General features: G+C 62.2%; 2 protein-coding genes across 2 annotated transcripts; one reads left to right on the top strand and one right to left on the bottom strand.

Moving 5' to 3' along the window:
* Positions 1–1,436: 1,436 nt before the first annotated feature.
* C1QTNF8 (C1q and tumor necrosis factor related protein 8) lies at positions 1,437–2,842 on the top strand. Its single transcript, XM_011966916.1, has 2 exons — positions 1,437–1,629; positions 2,292–2,842. Exons 1-2 carry the CDS (start codon positions 1,437–1,439, stop codon positions 2,840–2,842), a joined length of 744 nt encoding a protein of 247 aa, XP_011822306.1.
* An 11,373-nt stretch (positions 2,843–14,215) lies between these two features.
* Positions 14,216–16,869, bottom strand: SSTR5 (somatostatin receptor 5). The gene has a single exon (XM_011966915.1). It carries the CDS (start codon positions 16,785–16,787, stop codon positions 15,693–15,695), a length of 1,095 nt encoding a protein of 364 aa, XP_011822305.1. The 5' UTR covers positions 16,788–16,869; the 3' UTR covers positions 14,216–15,692.
* Between the last annotated feature and the right edge of the window lie 2,466 nt (positions 16,870–19,335).

Raw genomic sequence — 19,335 nt, 5'->3', positions numbered from 1 at the left:
GACGCAGGCTTCACAGTGGACGTGGGGCCCTGCCAGCCTCCTGTCCGGAGCCCGGCGGAGCTGGCCTCTCAGCCTGTTGGTCTTGGACGGCCCAGAGGAAGCCACAGGCGCCCGGGCGGGCATGAAAGGGCTCTTTAACGGCTGGGTTGCCGGGACAGTAACGCAGATGGCCGACCAGGCAGGGAGCATCCCTGAATCCCTGAGACGGTAACAGGGGGCACGGGGCCTGGGGTGGTCGTGGGGGTCTTCAGAGCCGCCCTGGGCAAGCCGGGCTCCCCCTGAATCCCAGCGCAGAGGGATCCAGCTCCGATTGTCTGCCAGGCAGGGCCAGGGGCTGGGACGGCCGGGAACTCTGTGGGGGCTCCTGCAGGCCTCTGTCCGAGGACACACCCACTCCTGCCAGACTGCCTCCACTGGAGGAGTCCAGGGGGGTCTTGTGGTGTCCAGTGGGGCCAGGGGGTCAGTCAGGGTCTGCTGAGCTTGCGGGGAGGCAGGCAGAGGGGGTCTCAACAGCCAGAGACTTTCCACCCACCTGGAATGACCCACTGCCAGGGGAAGGACCTTGCCCTGTGCTGCAATCCCAGAGGGCTTCCTGAAGGAGGCAGCCTAGATCTTTGTCCAGCAGAGCCCATCTTCAGGGAAGATTGAGGACCCCGACCTGGTGCACCTCCCCTAGCAGAAGATACTCCTGGCCAAGCCTCCAGATGTGGCTGTGAGGGGAGTGGGGTAGGCAAGGCCCACCTGGCAGGGGGCGAAACTGAGACCGGCTTGTTGGGGCAGCTGCTGGTAGAGTCGGGAGGGGGTCCACCTTGCTCATGGGGACCCAGGCTGGCTCTGGCTCCCCCTCAGCACCAAGGTAGGACCATCCTTGCCTAGTCTGGGGGAGGCAGAGGGGTGGCCTCCCAAGGCCCCTGCAGGCCCTGCCCTGAGGGCTCTGGACGAGAGGTTCTCTGGGCCCGGCTGAGACTGTGCCTCCGTGCACTGTGCAGGGCCCCCTGCTCCAGGCCAGCTTTGGGGGGCCTTTCCCTGGAGCAGGCCAGCCGCCATGCCCCAGGGCTCTGCCCAGTCAGAGGGTGGGGCCTCGGGTGGCCACCCGCTCCTGAGTTTAGAGGGCTGTCTCAGAGACCTCTGTGTCCCATAACAGCTTCTTCTCTATCTGCTGGGTGTGGGGGCCTCAGGTTTGGGGACCAGGACTCCCCGACTCCAGATGTGCAGGGGGCCTGGTGCAGCCCAGAGTGCGGCAGCCCCTGAGCCCCAGCCTTGGCCTCACCCACTGGGCCAGGACCGTCCGTGTCCAGGCAGAAGCTCCCGCCTCCACCAGCTGTATTCCCAATGGGGGCAGGGTGGGGCTGGGCCGCCGTAGTGTCTGGGGGCTCCAGCTGGGGCACCTCCTTCTAAGTCCCTCCCCTCTTCCCTCTCCCCCAGCCCTGGCCGAGATGGCAGCTCCCACCCTGCTGCTCCTGGCACTGCTGCTGCCCGCGGGGGCCTGGCCTGGGCTGCCCAGGAGGCCCTGTGTGCACTGCTGCCGCCCGGCCTGGCCCCCCGGACCCTATGCCCGGGTGAGTGACGGGGACCCGTGGAGGAGCCTGCCTCGTGTGCGGCCCACCATAGACATCGAAATCCTCAAAGGTGAGGCCCGTGGGTGCCGCCTGCATGCTCCCCCACCAGGACCCGAGTCCACAGGGAGTGGAAGGGGACGTGGGGCTCGGGAGGAGGGCGGGAGGGGACGCTGAGCCCCAGTCTCTGTCCTGGCAGCACTCCCTGCCCAGGGACCCCTGGGCTCCCCCCTCAAGCAAGAAGAAGCCTGGCTTGGGAAGGGGCCCACGATCCAAAGTGGGGTGAGAGGACCCTGGGGAGGGACGAGGGTTCCTGAGATCCCCAAAGTAGCAGCCCCTTGGGAAGGGAGACTGGGCGGCCTGCTTGCTCTGAGACCCCTTGACAAGGCTGCGCTGTCCCGAAGGCTGGACAGCAGGCCGTACTAAGGTTAGACTTGGGTAGGAACTTCCCAGCCTTCTCATTCTTTAACACCCAACCCAGACCGTAGCTGGCCCTGACCACCCATGTCCCCACCGTCCCAGTGGGGACGGCCTTGTCACAGGCCTTGGTCCAGCCATACCTGTGGAGAATGGCTTCACCCCATCTTACAGAAGTGGACACGGAGGCTGGGACAGGGGCTGTCACTTGCAAAGACTGTGTTCTTACAGTGACCCTTGAGCCCCAGCCTGGGTACCTGGAATCGGGGAGGCCTGCCCAGCCCGGCCCGACCCGCGGCTTCCGCTTGTTCCCCGCAGGTGAGAAGGGCGAGGCCGGCGTCCGAGGTCGTGCGGGCAGGAGCGGGAAGGAGGGGCCGCCGGGCGCCCGGGGCCTGCAGGGCCGGAAAGGCCAGAAGGGGCAGGTGGGGCCGCCGGGAGCCCCGTGCCAGCGCGCCTACGCGGCCTTCTCCGTGGGCCGGCGGGAGGGCCTGCACAGCTCCGACGACTTCCAGGCGGTGCCCTTCGACACGGAGCTGGTGAACCTGGACGGCGCCTTCGACCTGGCCGCAGGTCGCTTCCTCTGCACGGTGCCCGGGGTCTACTTCCTCAGCCTCAACGTGCACACCTGGAACTACAAGGAGACCTACCTGCACATCATGCTGAACCGGCGGCCCACGGCCGTGCTCTACGCGCAGCCCAGCGAGCGCAGCGTCATGCAGGCCCAGAGCCTGATGCTGCTGCTGGCCGCGGGCGACGCCGTCTGGGTGCGCATGTTCCAGCGCGAGCAGGACAACGCCATCTACGGCGAGCGCGGAGACCTCTACATCACCTTCAGTGGCCACCTGGTCAAGCCGGCCGCCGAGCTGTAGCCAGGAGAGGGGCCCGCAGCTGAGCCCCGCAGCCTGTGTGCTGGGGGTTGGGGGGCAGCAGAGCTTCAGCGCCGACTGTGTGCAGGGATTGATTGAGCGCCCACTGTGTGCAGGGATTGATTGAGCACCCACTGTGTGCAGGGATTGGTTGAGCGCCCACTGTGTGCAGGTTGAGCGCCCACTGTGTGCTGTGATTGGTTGAGTGCCGACTGTGTGCAGGGATTGGTTGAGCGCCGACTGTGTGCAGGGATTGGTTGAGCGCCGACTGTGTGCAGGGATTGATTGAGCACCCACTGTGTGCAGGGATTGGTTGAGCGCCCACTGTGTGCAGGGATTGATTGAGCGCCCACTGTGTGCAGGGATTGACAATTGAGCACCGACTGTGTGCAGGGATTGGTTGAGCGCCGACTGTGCAGTGATTGAGCGCCGACTGTGTACAGTGATTGGTTGAGCCCCGACTGTGCAGTGATTGAGTGCCGACTGTGTGCAGGGATTGGTTGAGCGCCGACTGTGTGCAGGGATTGGTTGAGCGCCGACTGTGTGCAGGGACTGGGCTATGTGGAGTGCTGGGTGTGGTGGGAGCAAGTCTGACCCGCACCTGCCCTCATAGGGGCTGGCACACAGGAAGCCACGTGGACGGAGGCCTGTGGTGCTGAGTGTGCGGTGGGTGGGGCCGGGTGGTGGAGCCAGCCAGGTGCCTCCACACGGGATGTTGGGAGCCCGGTTGCTCACCCAGGTACTCGCCCTCACGGCCGAGGGGCCATTCTGCTTATAAAAGCTGTGCCAGACACCCCTGCTGTGGAGATATTCATTCGACTTTGGGTATTTGCCAAGCACCTGACAGGTGTGGCTGGACCCGGGGGAGGCCAAAAGCGTCGGAGGAAGACGGTAACTTCCAGGCAGTGTTAGGGGCACTCAGCACTCACAGTGGCTGGGCGGGTGGGGCTGGCCTGGCAGAGGCTTGTCCTTGGCGGGAAACATGTGGCTGAGCGCAGGGGGGCCCGTTTTGGGGGCTCACAGGTCCCCAGTCTGTCTGAATGGGTGGGGGCTGGAGGAAGATTGGACCCTGATGGGCACCAGAGCTGGGGGGAACCTCAGACCCCCACGGAGTCGCCTCATGCTTAGACAGGGATGAAAGTCGGGTCCACATGGCCTGGCTGCAGTTGTGGGGGCAGAGAGGGCCCTGTTTGGGAGTGTGGGTGGGTCGGTCCCTCCAGGCAAGAGTCTGGCCCAGCTATGGTCACTGGAAGCCTCCGTTACCCTCAGCAGCTGGAACAGCTGCGGCCGCTCCCGGAAGCTCTCCCGGCCACGTGCTCACTTGTCTCTGGAACCACCTCAACCCGGCCTGGGCCTCCCTCCCCCTCTTCCTAGCCCCTCTAGCCCGGCCGTCCACCCACTACCTCCTCCTCCTTGGTGTGATATCTGTGGCGGCGTGGCCACTGGGGCTTGGCAGCAGCAGCGTCAGGAGTCATCGGGCTCAGCCATGCTGCCTGGAACCCTCACAAGACCGTCCATAAAGCATCCCCAGGTGGGGGCAGGAGAGCCCCCACAGAGGCACCAAGAGTGGGCTCGTGGGGGTCGGAACAGATGCAGGGTCCCAGGTGCCCCCACGGCCCCTTGATCTTTGTCCACCCTGGGACGTCCAGACCCATGGAGTGCCCAGCTCGCCCGTCCCCCTCTTCAGGACCTTCCCTGCCCCCACGCCCTCCCCATAGGGGCCCCCACTAGTCTTGACCAATTTCTGAGCAGCTAGGTCCACAGCCTGCCCCGGGAGGGTCTGTGAGGGGACAGTCCCCCACATCAGGGTACACCCTGCAGGGTGGGGCCGGCTGAGGAGAGAGGTAGGAGGGCAGGGGCTGCAGCCCCTAGGGCAGGGGGACCTTGTCTGTCCATCTGGCGGCACACACTGGCTGGGAGGAAGCAGCCGAGAACAGTGACCCTCCCTGTCGCCGCGGCGCCCCAGCCTGTGACTGCTCAGTCGTCCCCACTACCCGCCACTGGACCAGGCCTGGGGGCAACCAGCAGTGGGGGTCGGGTGGAGGAACCGGGGGAGGAGGGCCGAGGGTGGCAGGAGATGGGGGTGGGGGCCGTCTCCCACTACAGCCGCCGTTTTAGTGTGAAGACTCTGGACCTTCCAGGCCCACCCTCGGGAAATGCCATCCTCTCCTTAAGGACAGATGTCTGCCTGTGGGGACCCTGGGAGCCCCAGCTGGCGCCCGCCTCTCCACCTCGCCTCACTGCTGTCCTGGGACAGAGGGTGCCCTGCCGTCGGGAGGGATGCACCGAGGCCCGGCCAGAGTCTGCAGAACCCACGTGTGTGTGTGCTGGGAGCCACTCCCCAGGCAGGTGGGGGACCAAGCGTGGCCCTCAACAGCGCAGGACAGGAGGAGGGGCATCTACGGGGACTCCCATTTGCTGTGCACACATGGCCCCTCTGCAGGGAGATGGGCTCTGTCTTGGCCGAGCCACCCACACACTGCCCAAGCCTGCTGCCTCCCGAGTCCCCCGGCATCCACCTTTTTCCCTGAGGCTGTCGCTGGGGCCAGGCTGCCCCGCAGCACCCCCAAGTGGCCCCGTACTCAAGTCCCACCTTGTGTGTCTGTGGGGGGTGGTAGCAGGGCTCCTGGGTGTGGTGACAACCACGGACGGGGGCACTGGGGCCGGCGGCCGGGGCTGGTGAACTCTGGCCCTGCTAGACAGGGGGGCACTGGCACTGGAGCTGGTCTGGGAACCTTCCCTCTCCTTCGCCCCACACTGAGGTGGGCGGTGCCTTAGGCTGCACTTTGGCCCCGAGCCTGAGTCCCCTCCTGGCTGGAATAGCAGGACACACCCAGGGCGCCTGGCAACCGGCAGGGGTCGGAGCCATCTCCAGGCACTCATGGGGCCTTGGCACAGAGGTTTCCGCCTTAGAGATAAAGGTGCCCGAACAGGAGGGGGCAGGCTGAGGGAAGATTGGCAGACCTCAGGCCTCCCACCCCGACCTGGACACCCCCAGCCCTACCCCACTTGCTGAGGGGCCAGGAGAGAAGCCCACAGCCTGGTCTTGGCTGCAGCAGCAGAGCGCCTGGTCAGCACTCCGGGGAGCCGGCAGAGCCTTGTGCTCACTCAGCCCCTTCCCAAGTGAGGACACCCAGTGCCATGCGGGCAGAGCCGGGCTGCAGCCACGTCCCACCCACCCCACACAGAGCCCGTGTCCCTGCCAGCTCTGCCTGTGGCCTCGGGTCCCGTGTAGCAGCAGGGGTGCAAAGGCCTCTGTCAGGGACCCCGGAGCAGCTGTGAGGGGCCCTGGGCTTGCAGGTCCAAAGTGGGTACTGCCCAGACCCGAGCCCTGGGTGTCCAGACCCGGGAGGACTGGGGCCGAGCCCTGGGTGTCCCGGAGGGCTGGGGCCGAGCCCTGGGTGTCCCGGAGGACTGGGGCCGAGCCCTGGGTGTCGGCTGCACAGCTCCAGGGATTCCTGCCGGGGGGGATCCCCAGGAGGAGCTTGTTGGGGTCAAGTGTGGCAGGTGCTTGAAGAACCAGAGGTGGGGGGTATGGGCTGCTGGGGGTGGGGGTCCTGGCTGGCCATGCAGAGGTTCTTGGCCCCAGTGAGAGAGCAGGGCTGGCTGGGAGATGGGAGCCAAGGGTCCGGACCACCCCAGGGCCGGGGAGGACATCTACTCTCGCAGGCTGCCTGTTCTGCGCCAGGGAAGCCCTCCAGAATCCCAGACAACCGTTCCCTTCCCTGGCCCTGGCCCAGCTGCCCCGGGGTCTCCAGCCTCTGTGATTCCAGAGAACCTGTGCTGCTGGGGTGGCAGGTGGTCCTGAGGAAGAGAGTCTCGGGAAGACGCTGGCCCCTGCACCAGGGAGCCCAGAAGGTGCCCGTCACCAGATCCAGCCAAGAACCTGACGTGACCACAGCAGGCCCGAGGCCAGGCACCCATTCCGAGGGACAGGCTGGACCTCCCAGCACAGGCGTCGCCATGGCCTGTGGGCAGTTGCAGCCGCTGATGTTAAGAAGCCTGAGCAGGGTGAGGCGGGCAGGGGTGCCAGGTCTCTTGGAAGCTGGCGGGGGTGTCTAATGAACGCCAGTGGCGACCGGGGTTCTGGGAGAGCCGGGGTGGGGAGACGCCTGCGAGAGCCTCAGACAGCAGGACCTGCATCCCGCCAACCTTCCAGGCTTATTTGTTTAAAAAACAATGACTGAGCACTGAAAGTGAGACAACATAAGTCACGATTCTCTGCCTGTGATAATCGCCTGAGGGACGCGGCCAGCGCCGGGTGGGAGCAGAAAGAGGGAAGCTTGGCAGAGGCCAGACACACCGGGCACCCCCGTGGTCGGCCCGCGCCAGCTTTGATCATGAGTCAACCGCACAGGAAGGGACTGGGGAGCACGGCTTTCCGCGGGGCCATCCCTGTGACATTCCGGGCGAGCACTGGGCTGGGAGGCAGCTTATCCCATGTGACTTTATCCGTTTAGTGGAATTCCAGTAAAAATCCAATTTTAAATGTTTAGGTGAAATTCATACTACATAGAATTGAGCATTTGAGAGTGAACAGTTGCATGGCACGACACATTCAGCCGTCACCTCTGTCTGGTTCCCAGATGGTTCCGTCCCCCCGAAAGAAATGTACACCCCTCAGCAGTCACTCCCCACTGCCCCGTCCACGCCCTGGCAGCCACTGTTCCTCTCTGTGTCTGTGAACGGCCCTGTTGTGGGCTTTTCATGGAAATGGAATCACACAAGTAATATTCTGTCCTGTGAATGGACCACATTTATTTGTCCATTGTTGGTTGATGGACACCTGGGTCATTTCTACTTTTTGGCTATTATGGATTATAGATAATGCTACTATGAACATTTCTGTAAAAATTCCTTTTTTTTTTTTTGAGACAAGGTCTTGTTCTGTCACCCAGGGTGATGTGCGGTGACGCAGTCACTCATTGTAGCTTTGAACTCCCAGGCTCAAGCTGTCCTCCCACCCCAGCCTCTCAAGTCGCTGGGACTGCAGGCGCGTGTCACCACACTCGACTAATTTTTAATTTTTTTTTTTTTTGTAGGGATGGGGTTTCGCCATGTTGCCCAAGCTGGTCTTAAACTCCTGGGCTCAACTGATCCTCCACCCTCGGGCTCCCAAAGTGCTGGGATTGTAGGCATGAGCCACCATGCTGGCCCAAATTCCATTTTTTAAAATTTTGTGAAAGCAATGTTGACGAGAACCTGGAAGAATGGATAGAATTCTAAACAATTTAAACTCAGCTCAATGTTGGGTGGACACTTTCCCTGTTCGATACCATAACACAGTGGCTACCAAGCAGACGGGACTGCCAGAGCTCCTCACCCCTGAAGAACAAGAGGGCACCTCATATACCAGGAAACAGACCAGGAAGGCAGAGGGAGCCACAAGGAGGGGTATTTTTCATTTGAAATTCATGTCGCCTGTAATCCCAGCACTTTGTGAGACTGAGGCAGGCCGATCACCTGAGGTCGGGAGTTCGAGACCAGCCTGACCAAATGGAGAAACCTCGTCTGTACTACAAAAATACAAAATTAGCCGGGCGTGGTGGCGCATGTCTCTAATCCCAGCTACTCGGGAGGCCGAGACAGGAGAATTGCCTGAACCCGGGAGGCAGAGGTTGCGGTGAGCCAAGATTGCACCATTGCACTCCAGCCTGGGCAACAAGAGCAAAATTCCGTCTCAAAAAAAGAGAAAAAATTCATGTAATGTGATAAGACAAATTTCAGTTAAATGAGAGAATTTTCAGCCATACAATGTTTAGAAACATGTGGGACCAGCTGGACGTGGTGGCTCACGCCTGTCATCCCAGCACTTTGGGAGGCCAAGGTAGGTGGATCACTTGAGATCGGGAGTTCGAGACCAGCCTGGCCAACAGAGTGAAACCCCGTCTCTACTAAAAATACAAAAATTAGCTGGGTGTGGTGGTGGGCGCCTATAATCCCAGCTACTGGGGATTACAACCTCTGAGGCAGGAGAATTGCCTGAACATGAGAGGCAGAGGTTGCCATGAGCTGAGATCACGCCACTGCACTCCAGCCTGGGTGACAGAGCGAGATTCTGCCCCCCACCCACGCACACATACAAAACCACCACCAAAAGCCATGTGGGACTGTGGGATGTACTCCCATGTTCACAAGAGAATTACTGTAGCCAGAAGGTAGCTGCTGTGGTCAGAATGTGCCCCCAGAATTCCTGTGCTGAAGCTGATGGTCACTGTGATGGTATTAAGAGGTGGGGTAGGCCAGGTGCAGTGGCTCACGCCTGTAGTCCTAGCATTTTCAGAGGCCGAGGCTGGCAGATCACCTGAGGTCAGGAGTTCAAGACCAGCCTGGCCAATATGGCGAAACCCTGTCTCTACCAAAAATACAAAAATTAGCCAGGTGTGGTGGTGGGAGCCTGTAATCCCAGCTACTTGGGAGGCTGAGGCAGGAGAATCACTTGAACCCGGGAGGCAGAGGTTGCAGTGAGCCGAGATCGCACCATTGCACTCCAGCCTGGGCAACAGAGCGAGATCCTGCCACACACACACACACACACACACACACACTCATACAACCACCACCAACAAAACCCATGTGGGACTGTGAGATGTACACCTATGTTCACAGCAGCATTACTCACTGTAGCCAGAAGGTAGGTGCTGTGGTCGGAATGTGTCCCCAAAACTCCTATGCTAAGGCTGATGCTCACTGTGACGGCACTAAGAGGTGGGGTATTCTACGACAGCAGCAGGAGTGTACTCAGACTGTGGACACAGCCCAGGTGTCCATTGATGACAAATGGAAAAACCAAATGTGGTCCATCCATGCAAAGGGACAGGGGTCAGCCTCAAACAGGAAGGAAATTCTGGCACATGCTCTGTGGATGAGCCTCAAAGACAGTGCACTGAGTGAAATAAATCAGTCACTAAAGGACAAATGCTGTCTGATTCCACTTGCATGAGGCACCTAGAGGACTCAAATTCACAGAGACAGAAGGTAGAAGAGGGGGGTGCCGGGGCTGGGGGGTGGGAACCGGGAGTCGTTTAATGAGGACAGAGTTTCAGTTTGTGATTCTGAAAAGAGTTCTGGAGATAAATGGGGATGATGGTTGCACCACAATGTAACTGTCCTTAATGCCACAGGACCACACACAAAAATGGCTATGGTGGTAAAATTCTGTTATACGTATTTTACCAAAATATTAAAAGAATACATGGGGATATTTGGCTAATCTGTGAATGGGAAAAAACCTCCCACTGATAAAAAGCGGAAGAATTTTCCAAAGAGATACATGACAGGTTGGACTTCATGAAAGTAAAACTTTCTGCTTTGTGTCAATCCTGAAATTAAAACATGGGACCCTAGGAAGGGCTGTCCCAAGGACAGCAAAGGACAGCCTTCCTGCCCTGCAAGGGTCTTGCACAGATGGAGGAGGAAAACTTGAGAGGACATAGAGAATTTGGAAGATACAGGAAGGAATGAAAAATCGTCATGGATTCACATCATCGCGAGTGCCAGTGTCTAGATATTCTCGTGTGGCTCACAGGCATCTCCAAGCTGCCTGGTCCATGTCCCTCAGGAAACACATGCGCAGGGCCTGGCAGGGGACCACAGAAGGCAGACCCAGTGTACAGAGAGCTGGGCAAAGCCATAGCGAGGTGGGCAGGAACAGCAGCCAGACCTCCCTCTCCTGTGAACCTCTCCCCACTGCACCGGCAGCCATGGAGTCCCTGACTCGCTCTAGGGAACTGCCCCCACAGTGGTTCCCGGGGGCAGAGTTAAGAGGGAGAGGCCAGGTGTCTGAGGGCACAGGCTTGGCCAGCACTGCCTTCCTGAAGCTCCAAGCCCCCATGGAGGGAGGCACCCACAGGCAGGACCTGGGCACCAGAGTGGGGTGAGAGGCAGGAGCACCGACCGGGACAAAGGCAGCTCCTGGACATCCCCTCACTCTCCAGCCACTCTCTCTGGTGCAATGAACATCAGAACAGGGACTGAGGTGGATGGGCCAGTGTCTCTTGTTTGACGGCCCCATCTCGCCCTTCCCACTGCTCTCCGTGAGTTGCTGACCACTATAAACAGAAGCCAACAGCTTCCAGTTGCGTTTGGCCACTGGGGAGCCCAGCGGGCCCCGGGAGGGAGAACCGGGGAGCCCAGCGGGCCCAGGGAGGGAGAACAGGGGAGCCCAGCGGGCCCCGGGAGGGAGAACCGGGGAGCCCAGCGGGCCCCGGGAGGGAGAACCGGGGAGCCCAGCGGGCCGGGAGGGAGAACCGGGGAGCCCAGCGGGCCCCGGGAGGGAGAACCGGGGAGCCCAGCGGGCCCCGGGAGGGAGAACCGGGGAGCCCAGCGGGCCCCGGGAGGGAGAACTGGGGAGCACAGCAGGCCCTGTCTCTGCTCCACAGGTAACCTCTCCTCTCCCAGCCATTTCATCTCCGGGTTCTGATGACCCTGCCCCAAACCTTGCACCTTGAGGCTGATAAAGGCAAGGTGTCAGCCGGGGCACTGCACCCCCTTACTTCACAAAGGGCCTTTTTTTTCTTTGAGACAGGGTCTTGCTGCAGTGCAATGGCACGATCAGAGCTCACTGAAGCCTCCGCCTCCCAGGCTCAGGCAATCCTCCTGCCTCAGGCAGTACCTGAGATGACAGGCATGCACCTCCACCACTAGCTAATTTTTGTAGATTGTGTAGAGATGGGGTCTTACTATGTTGCCCAGGCTGACCTCAAACCCTTGAGCTCAAGCTATCTGCCCGCCTCAGCCTCAGCAGTTGCTGGGATTATAGGCGTGAACCACTGCACCTGGCCCCGATGGTGTCCTCGTGAGCCCTCCTCAAGCCACACTATGTGATGACGCCCATTTCCCAGGACAGGGACAGGGCGCTGGGAAGCATGGGGTAAGGAGTGGGAACCACAGAGGGCCCGTGAGCAATAGAGGAACATGAATAGATTTGTGTTTGGGATAAAATGGGGCTGGAAGTGGACGTGGGGTTAGGAGTAAGGAGGGAGACGTAGCCAGAGGCAGGGGCTGCTGTGGCCAAGACGGGGTGGGGACAGAGGAGAATGAACCCAGGAGGTTGACTCCACCTAACAGCCTGCCAGGGGCCCTGGGCAGCTCCTGCTACCCATGGGACTGCAGAGCCTGAGGTGGCTGCAGGTCTCCATGGGGCAGTGTGGCCAGCGCCAGCCTCTGCTGCACCCATGGGGTTGCTCATGCTGCTAATACCTGGCCTTGGATGGGCAGAGGGGTCCGTCCTAGGCGCAGCCTTCCCCTAGCCAGCCTCCCCGAGATCCCACGGCTGGTCCCACTCCCCATCCCACCCCACCCACTCTCTCAGGGTCTCATCTGGTGGGAGGAAACGGCTTCCCCAGGGCTCTGGGCCAGTGGCTGCTTCTGGGGGCCCCACATGGCTGACGGTCACCTCTGCCCCCTTCCCTCCCCAGGAGGCCTTCCAGGTCCCTCCACAGACCCCCATGTCCTGCCCCAGGGCGCCCCTACTGATGGGGGTGGGCTGGGACGAGGGTCTGCCTGCCGCTGTTTCCCTCACTGTGCCTTCCCCACACCCGCTCTGCCAGGCGAACAGATCCCTCCCGCCCTCCTCGTCCTGCCCCGGGCATGTTTCCTGAGAGAGGTCACTGGAGTCGCTGGAGCCCAGAGCCAATAAAACCCAGTGATGTGCACAGGCCGGGAAGCCACCCCGCCCAGGATGTTTGCTCTGCGCCATGCCCCCCACCAGGCTCTCGGGTGGCCTGCAAGGGGTCTCGGCTCTGCGGCCCCTGCCACCACAGGCCCCCACTGCCCCAGCAGGTGAGGAGGTACGGGCCCAGGGCCCCTGCTCCTTCCAGACCCTCACCTGACCCCAATGGGCCTTTCATGCTGGTGCCCTGGGGGCATCCAGGCTTTGTCCCCTTCCCCCGGCTCTGTCCAGCCTGGTCCATGGGCTGTCTGGGACCTCCCCAGACATCTCAGCCCTCTCAGCCCACTGAGGCCATCAGACCCCGAGGTCTCGTCCTCCCACATGCTCCAAGCTGGAACCAGCCAGTTGCCACTGCTCCCTTCTCCGGGCCTGGCCAGGGGCTGCCTCTGCCTTGTGAGCACCCCTGGGGCCTCGGCCCTGGGCCAGGCCGCTGTGTGTTCTACTGGACGACTCACAGCCTCCACACACTCCCTGCGTGTGCCTCTTCCCGCCTCTCATCCAGTCTCCTCTCTCAAGCTGGAGTGAGTGCAGCTGCGTCCTTCCCTGGGGCAGCGTGGGGCAGAACTTGGGGGACCTGAATCTGCTCCTCTCTCTGACTTGACCCCCACAGCTAACCCCCCTGTGCCCCTTTGCCTCTGAGCCTTCCCATAGGCTGTTCCCTCTGCCTGGAATACTGTTCCAGCTCAACCTTGATCCCTCGACCCAGCCCCGTGCTGGTGTCCTGCAGATGTGTTTGTCCAATGGAGACACGTGTTCAGGGCTCAGCCAGCCCAGGCAGTCAGGGTCAGTAAGTCCCAGGCCCAGCTGTGGGGCCGCCATCACGAGCCCACTGTCCCCAGAGGGTCAGCGTAGCGGGGTCCTGGGGTCCGGGAAGAGAAGGCTGTGCACGGCAGGTTTAGTTTGTGGGGAGGGTGTGCACCTGACAGGGACAAGGCTGTGACCGAAGGCACAGACATAGGCTGGGTGTGGCTGGGACGAGACTGGGGAGCTCAGCAGGGCCATGAGGCTGGGTCCTGGGATGGACAGGAACTGGGGTCCTGGGGGCTTCAGGCTGGAGGAGGCGGGGAGCAGGGTGGCTCAAGGCTTGCCGGCCGGGCCAAATGGGCTGGGGATCAAGGGCATCTTCACTCAGGAGTGAGGGCTCTGGCGCCTCTGTCAGCCCCGCGTAGCTGCCGGCCCTGTGGGGAGAGCGCCCGGCATCAAATCAATTGGAGAAATTGATCTCGGCAGGGATTTCCGAGCCATCTGCTCAGTCCCCAAAGCCTTCTGAGCCGATGAACATGGCACCCAAATCCCTGGAGAGGCAGGTCAGGGGGGAGTGCTGCGGTGTGAATGGGCCTCGGTTTCCCCCAGTGCACCCTGGCTGCACCCCTCTTTGGTGACTCAGGAGGCAGAGCTTTGTGGACCCCCTGCAGAAGCCCACCCTGCCCCGCCCAGAGCTGTCGAGAAGCCGTGAGGGGCAGCTCCAGCCTAAGACCCCAGGCAGCCTCCGTCACTTTTCACCCTCTTCACTAATTCCACGCCTCCCGCTTCCTGCTGGGCATTTGGCTGCTCCCAGCCCGGCCTTGTCTGGCTCAGCGGGGCTGGGGCCGGGGGCTGGGCCCTGTGTTGGGCCTCGGGGGACCCCAGGCTCCACTCGCTCTGGTCTGTGCTGGCTGCGTTCGGCTCCAGGGACAATATTTGCTCAGGAAAGGATCAAACATGTATCCTCGTGTTTATTCAGGGGAGCAGTTGTCAAACACGCGTGTCCTCATCGCTCAGATGTTTCCCAGGCCTGGCCTCCGCCTGGGCCTTTCTCCAGCCAGGATCTGTGCCCACTCAGCCGCACCCTGCACCCTCCGGGAGGACGAGGTCCTGCTCTGAGCAGACGGCGGGAGCGCGGGTCGGGGCCAGTGCTGGGCAGGGCAGTGGGGTCCCTGGGGCCGAGTGATGCCGCACCCTGGTCCTTCTTCCAGCCTCAGAGTGAGGCCAAGGTGCCCCAGAGACCCCAGCAAGTCTCTCTGGGCCCACATTCTGGGCCTGGGGCGCCAAGAGAAGCTGGCGTTTGGGGTGGGGGAGGTGGAACAATTCTAAGTGGGGGGCGGCGGGATTCACGAGGCCTGCCATTTGTGTCACCCACGCGTCCGCCATCTCTCAGCAGTGCTATCTGCTGTGGCCTGGGGAGCAGCTCCCCACTGCGCCTGGATGACTGTCATCTGCTCCTGTCCCCGTTCCCTCTCCCAGGCCGGAGTCCCTGTCCCAAAGTAGAAGAGACTGCTGCAGGTTCCCCGTCCTCACCACCCTCCCTCAAGAGCCCCCGAGACTCTCAGGTCCTCCTCCAGCAGGAGCCCTTCTCCCTAGTGCCCCCAGACACAACCTGCACTGGACCCCTCCAGACAGAGCCAATCCCAGCACAGCACAACCACCTGCACCCCCAGAAGCCTGGAGGACCGGAGCCTCCACCCCAGCCTCAGCCCCCGGCTCTCCTCTGCACCGGCCGCCTCCCCACCTCGCCCCTGGCTGGGCAAACTCCCAAGCCCCCCTGCTCCCCTCTCTGAGACAGCAACTGCCACCCGCAGAGTCCTGTGGGGGGTGTCGGGCAGCAGGGTGGGGCCCCCAGGACGGGCGTGACCCTGGCTGACCGGTGGCTGCCCAGCCACACTCCCCTTACAGCCGCGTCCCCAGAGTCCACACAGTGCAGGGCAAGCGAGGCACTGGGGCCGCGGCCAGGGACTCCGGGGGACCTGCGTCAAGCGCTTTCGGGTGCCTTTAAATTTAGCAGAGCAGCCCCGGACGTGGACCAGGTGGCTCGGAGCTGACCCGAGGGCACAGTAGCTGGTGGGCCGGGCAGGTCAGTCCCTGCAGTCAGGAAGACCCTCTCGCCTGGCCGGCCTTCTGGAAAAGTCGCTCCCCAGAGGGAAAGCCGGCATGGGCTGGGGCCGGACGGAGGGTGAGGCAGCCCCGAGCACTTTCAAGGCACGGCCGAGACCCCACCTCCCGGGAGCCCCGCCATGTGGCAGATGGCTGGAGGGGGTGGGGGTACTGTGGGGCACCTTCTGCCCTGTGTCCACCCCAGCCTGGCCTCAGCCAGCTCTGTCCTCACACCACCGCCGGGCAGCATCCTGACTGGCAGGTCACGGGTGGGGGTCACTGCAGTGCACCTGGGGGTGACGCGGGGCCGCCCATCCCCCGCCGGGGCCCTCACAGCTTGCTGGTCTGCATAAGCCCATTGGCTTCGGCGCTGTGTGCGGGCGGCATGGCCTCCTGCTGCTGCCGGCTCCTATCTGGCCGCGGCTCCGTGGCGTCAGCGTCCTTGGCGCCAGAGCCCTTGCGGAGGCACAGAACCTTCTGGAAGCTCTGGCGGAAGTTGTCAGAGAGGAAGCCGTAGAGGACGGGGTTGGCGCAGCTGTTGGCGTAGGAGAGGATGACCACGAAGAAGTAGAGGCCGGCGGAGGCGGGCTCCTGGGGCAGCGCCACGGCCAGGTTGACGATGTTGACGGTGAAGAAGGGCAGCCAGCATCCCGCGAACACCAGCACCACCACCAACACCATGCGCGTCACCTTCCGCTCCGAGCGCCGCCGCACGCAGCCCACGCGCACGCCCGCCGCCCTCACCTTCACCACGATGAGCAGGTAGCACAGGCAGATGACCAGCAGCGGCCCGAAGAAGCCCAGCACGGCCGTGTAGATGATGAAGACGGCACCCCACAGCCCCACGGGCTCCGGCCAGCTGGCGTTGCAGGTGCCGCCCTCCTGCACGTCTGCGAACACCAGGAGCGGCAGCGACATGCACAGAGACAGGGCCCAGGCCGCGGCGCTCGCCAGCTTGGCCACACGTGGGCGGCGCCAGCGGGCGGAGCTCAGCGGATGCACCACGGCCAGGTAGCGGTCCACACTCATGACCGTCAGGCAGAAGACACTGGTGAACTGGTTGACACCGTCCAGCGTCATGACCAGGCGGCACAGGACGGGGCCGAAGGGCCAGAAGGACGCGGCGTTCTGCGTGGCCAGGAAGGGCAGCCCCAGCATGTAGAGGACGTCGGCCACTGCTAGGTTGAGGATGTAGATGTTGGTGACCGTCTTCATCTTGGCGAAGCGCAGCACCACATAGATGACCAGCGTGTTCCCGCCCAGCCCAGCTGCGCACACCAGCAGGTACAGCACGGGCACCAGTATTGCCCGGGCCCCCGCCGAGGGTGCCGGCCCCACCAGCGTCCTGTTGTCGCCACCTCCGGAGGCAGCCCCCGGGGAGGAGGCGTTCCAGCTGGGCGTGGAAGCTGGGAACAGGGGTTCCATGGCGGCAGCCCGGGGGCACGTCGGGCTCTGCAAGAGAAGAAGGGAGGACGCCAGGGTGGTGAGTCCCTGAACCGGCACATGCAGGCATTCCTTCCTCGGGGCCTCAGCCCGGCCCCAGCCCCGCCTGCCGGGAGGCGCGGGATCACCGGGTAAACACGATTAGTCATGTTCAGCTCGGCCGGGAATCACATTAAGTAAATTGTTTGGAAAACAAGCCAGGAGAGGAAGGAGCAGTGGGCAGGTGGCCCCGGGAACCCAGACGGACAGCTGCTGTCAATACGGCGACGGCTGCCCTGTGGCCGCCCCTGCAACCAGATGGCGCCTGGCCTGGCTGCAGCGTCCTGGAGTCTGAGGCCAGCACCTGCGTCTCCCCAAAGCCCCTCGGAGCCTGCCCTGCCGTGCTGCTGCCCTCGTCTCCCAGGTAAGGGGCCGAGGCCCAGCGGGCGGCACCGCCCGGGACACACAGGGAGAGGTGGCAGTGGAGAAGGACGGGGCTGGTGAATGGCCCCCTGCCCGCCTGGGATGAATGGCGCCTGGCTAGGTTGACCCAAGAAGTGGCTGGATGGGGTGCTGCCACCGCAGGCTTGAGGGGCTTTCACCGCGGTGGACCCTGCCCATCGGCCGCCGGGCCTCTCGCCAGGCCAGCGCAGGGACCGTCACCCCCACAGCAATGACAGACATCTCTAAACCCAGGTGGGGGCACAGCACAGAGCCAGGCAGACACCGCCCCTCCCCACCGGGCGGCTGCAGAGAGGCAAACACACAAACCACACAGAGCAGCCACACGGAGCCCCAGGAGTCGCACAGGGCAAAGGAGGGGGGACTGGGGATGGGGGCTGCGGGGGAGAAGCCGCAGTGGGGGGCGTGGGTGGGTTAGAGGCACAGCGTCTGGGGGCTCCAGCTGCCTGACACTGCCCAGTCCCACTGGAGCTTTGAGCCCCCTCCCGGGCCCTGGAAGCCCCCGACGTGGCCCAGAGAGAGAACAGGGGAGACTGGGGCAGGGGAGGGAGGGAAGGCTTCAGCCGGGGAGAAGGGTGGACTGGGAATGGCGACGTCTGTGGGTTCAAGGCCATGGGCACGTGTGTACCTCGTACATTGTTTTTGTATTTTTCTGCATGTGTGAAATAATTCATAAAAATGATACCCTGGCTGGGTGCGGTGGCTCAGACCTGTCACCCCAGCGCTGTGGGAGGCCGAGGCGGGCGGATCACCTGAGGTCAGGAGTTCGAGACCAGCCTGGGCAACATGGTGAGACCCCGTCTCTACAAAAAATACAAAAATTAGCCAAGTGTGGTGGCACACGCCTGTAGTCCCAGTCACTGGGGAGGCTGAGTCGGGAGGATCATTTGAGCCCAGGAGGTCAAGGCTGCAGTGAGCTGTGATTGCATCACTGCACGCCAGTCTGGGGAACAGAGCAAAACCCTGTCTCAGAAATAAGATCAGTGCCTCCCCTGACAAGTGAGGTGGAGGAAGGCCGGACGTTCAGGTTGACCCTGGAGCTGTGTGGCTCTGGGGGTGGCCAGTAGAGAAGCAAAGTGCCCCCCAGGATCCAGACCAGGGACAGGCCCATCCCTGGGGGACCCTGGCCTGAGCAGGGGTAGAGCCGGCTGTGGTGACTCCAGCATGTGCCGTCTGGAACCCTGGGCCTGCTCAGCTGACCGGCCGTGACCCCCGAGGCACCTCAGAGCACAAGACAACCCCAGCAGCTGCCAGGAAAGGCCGCAGTCCTGGTTGGGGGCTGCGGGGCTGGGCCAAGGCCACTGAAATCTGGGAGACAAGGAAAGGAGAGCTGGGGACAGGGGAGCCCAGAACACAAGGCTGACAGCCACAGAGAGAAAACCCTCCGTCCCCAACAAACCTAGAAACCAATGTCCCCAAGCTCACGTGGCATAAACACACTAAGAAATACGACTCAGAAAACCAACAGGGCCAGCGGACCGTGGAGTCATCTCAGAGGAGATAAAAATAAGAAGCTAACAGGTACACTTAGGCTATGTTTAAACCCGTGCAGGATCCACAGAGAAGGCAAGGATAAAATGTTAGGAAATATATTTGGCTTCTGTCTAAGAAGTAAAATGAACAGGCATCTATTTTTAAAAATTACAAATCTTGGATGTAAAAAATACAATCATTTAGGTGGAAAAAAAAAACACTACAAAAGTGGTCAGAACCAACTCCTGTGTGGACAGGGCTGAAGAGAGAATTGGTGAATGGGAAGAAGGTTGAAAGGTTCGCTGGAGCAGGGGGCCGGGAGAGGGAGAGCCTGGCTGGGCTCCCCCAGACTGGCGACAGGGTCCCGTCTCTGAGCGCACCTGTCCCACGCAGCATAAAGGAATGAAAGAGCATCCCTGACAAGCTGCGGCATCTGGGCAGGAGCAGCCCTGAGAGACGCCAGCCAGCCAGACAGGATGGATTCCCACAGGCAGCAGAATCCTTAGCAGGAAGGGAGCAGGGGCCTCCATGCAGACCCCAGGGGGTGGGAGAAAAGGGGTGGTGGGGAGGGAGAGAGAAAGACAGGGTGTTGGAGGGAGGGAGGGAGAGAGAGAGG

Source organism: Mandrillus leucophaeus, unplaced genomic scaffold (genome assembly GCF_000951045.1).
Source record: "Mandrillus leucophaeus isolate KB7577 unplaced genomic scaffold, Mleu.le_1.0 Scaffold78, whole genome shotgun sequence".
Lineage (NCBI taxonomy): Eukaryota > Metazoa > Chordata > Mammalia > Primates > Cercopithecidae > Mandrillus > Mandrillus leucophaeus.
The sequence above is the reverse complement of the archived record's forward strand: the minus strand, read 5'-3'. Positions and strand labels throughout refer to the sequence as shown.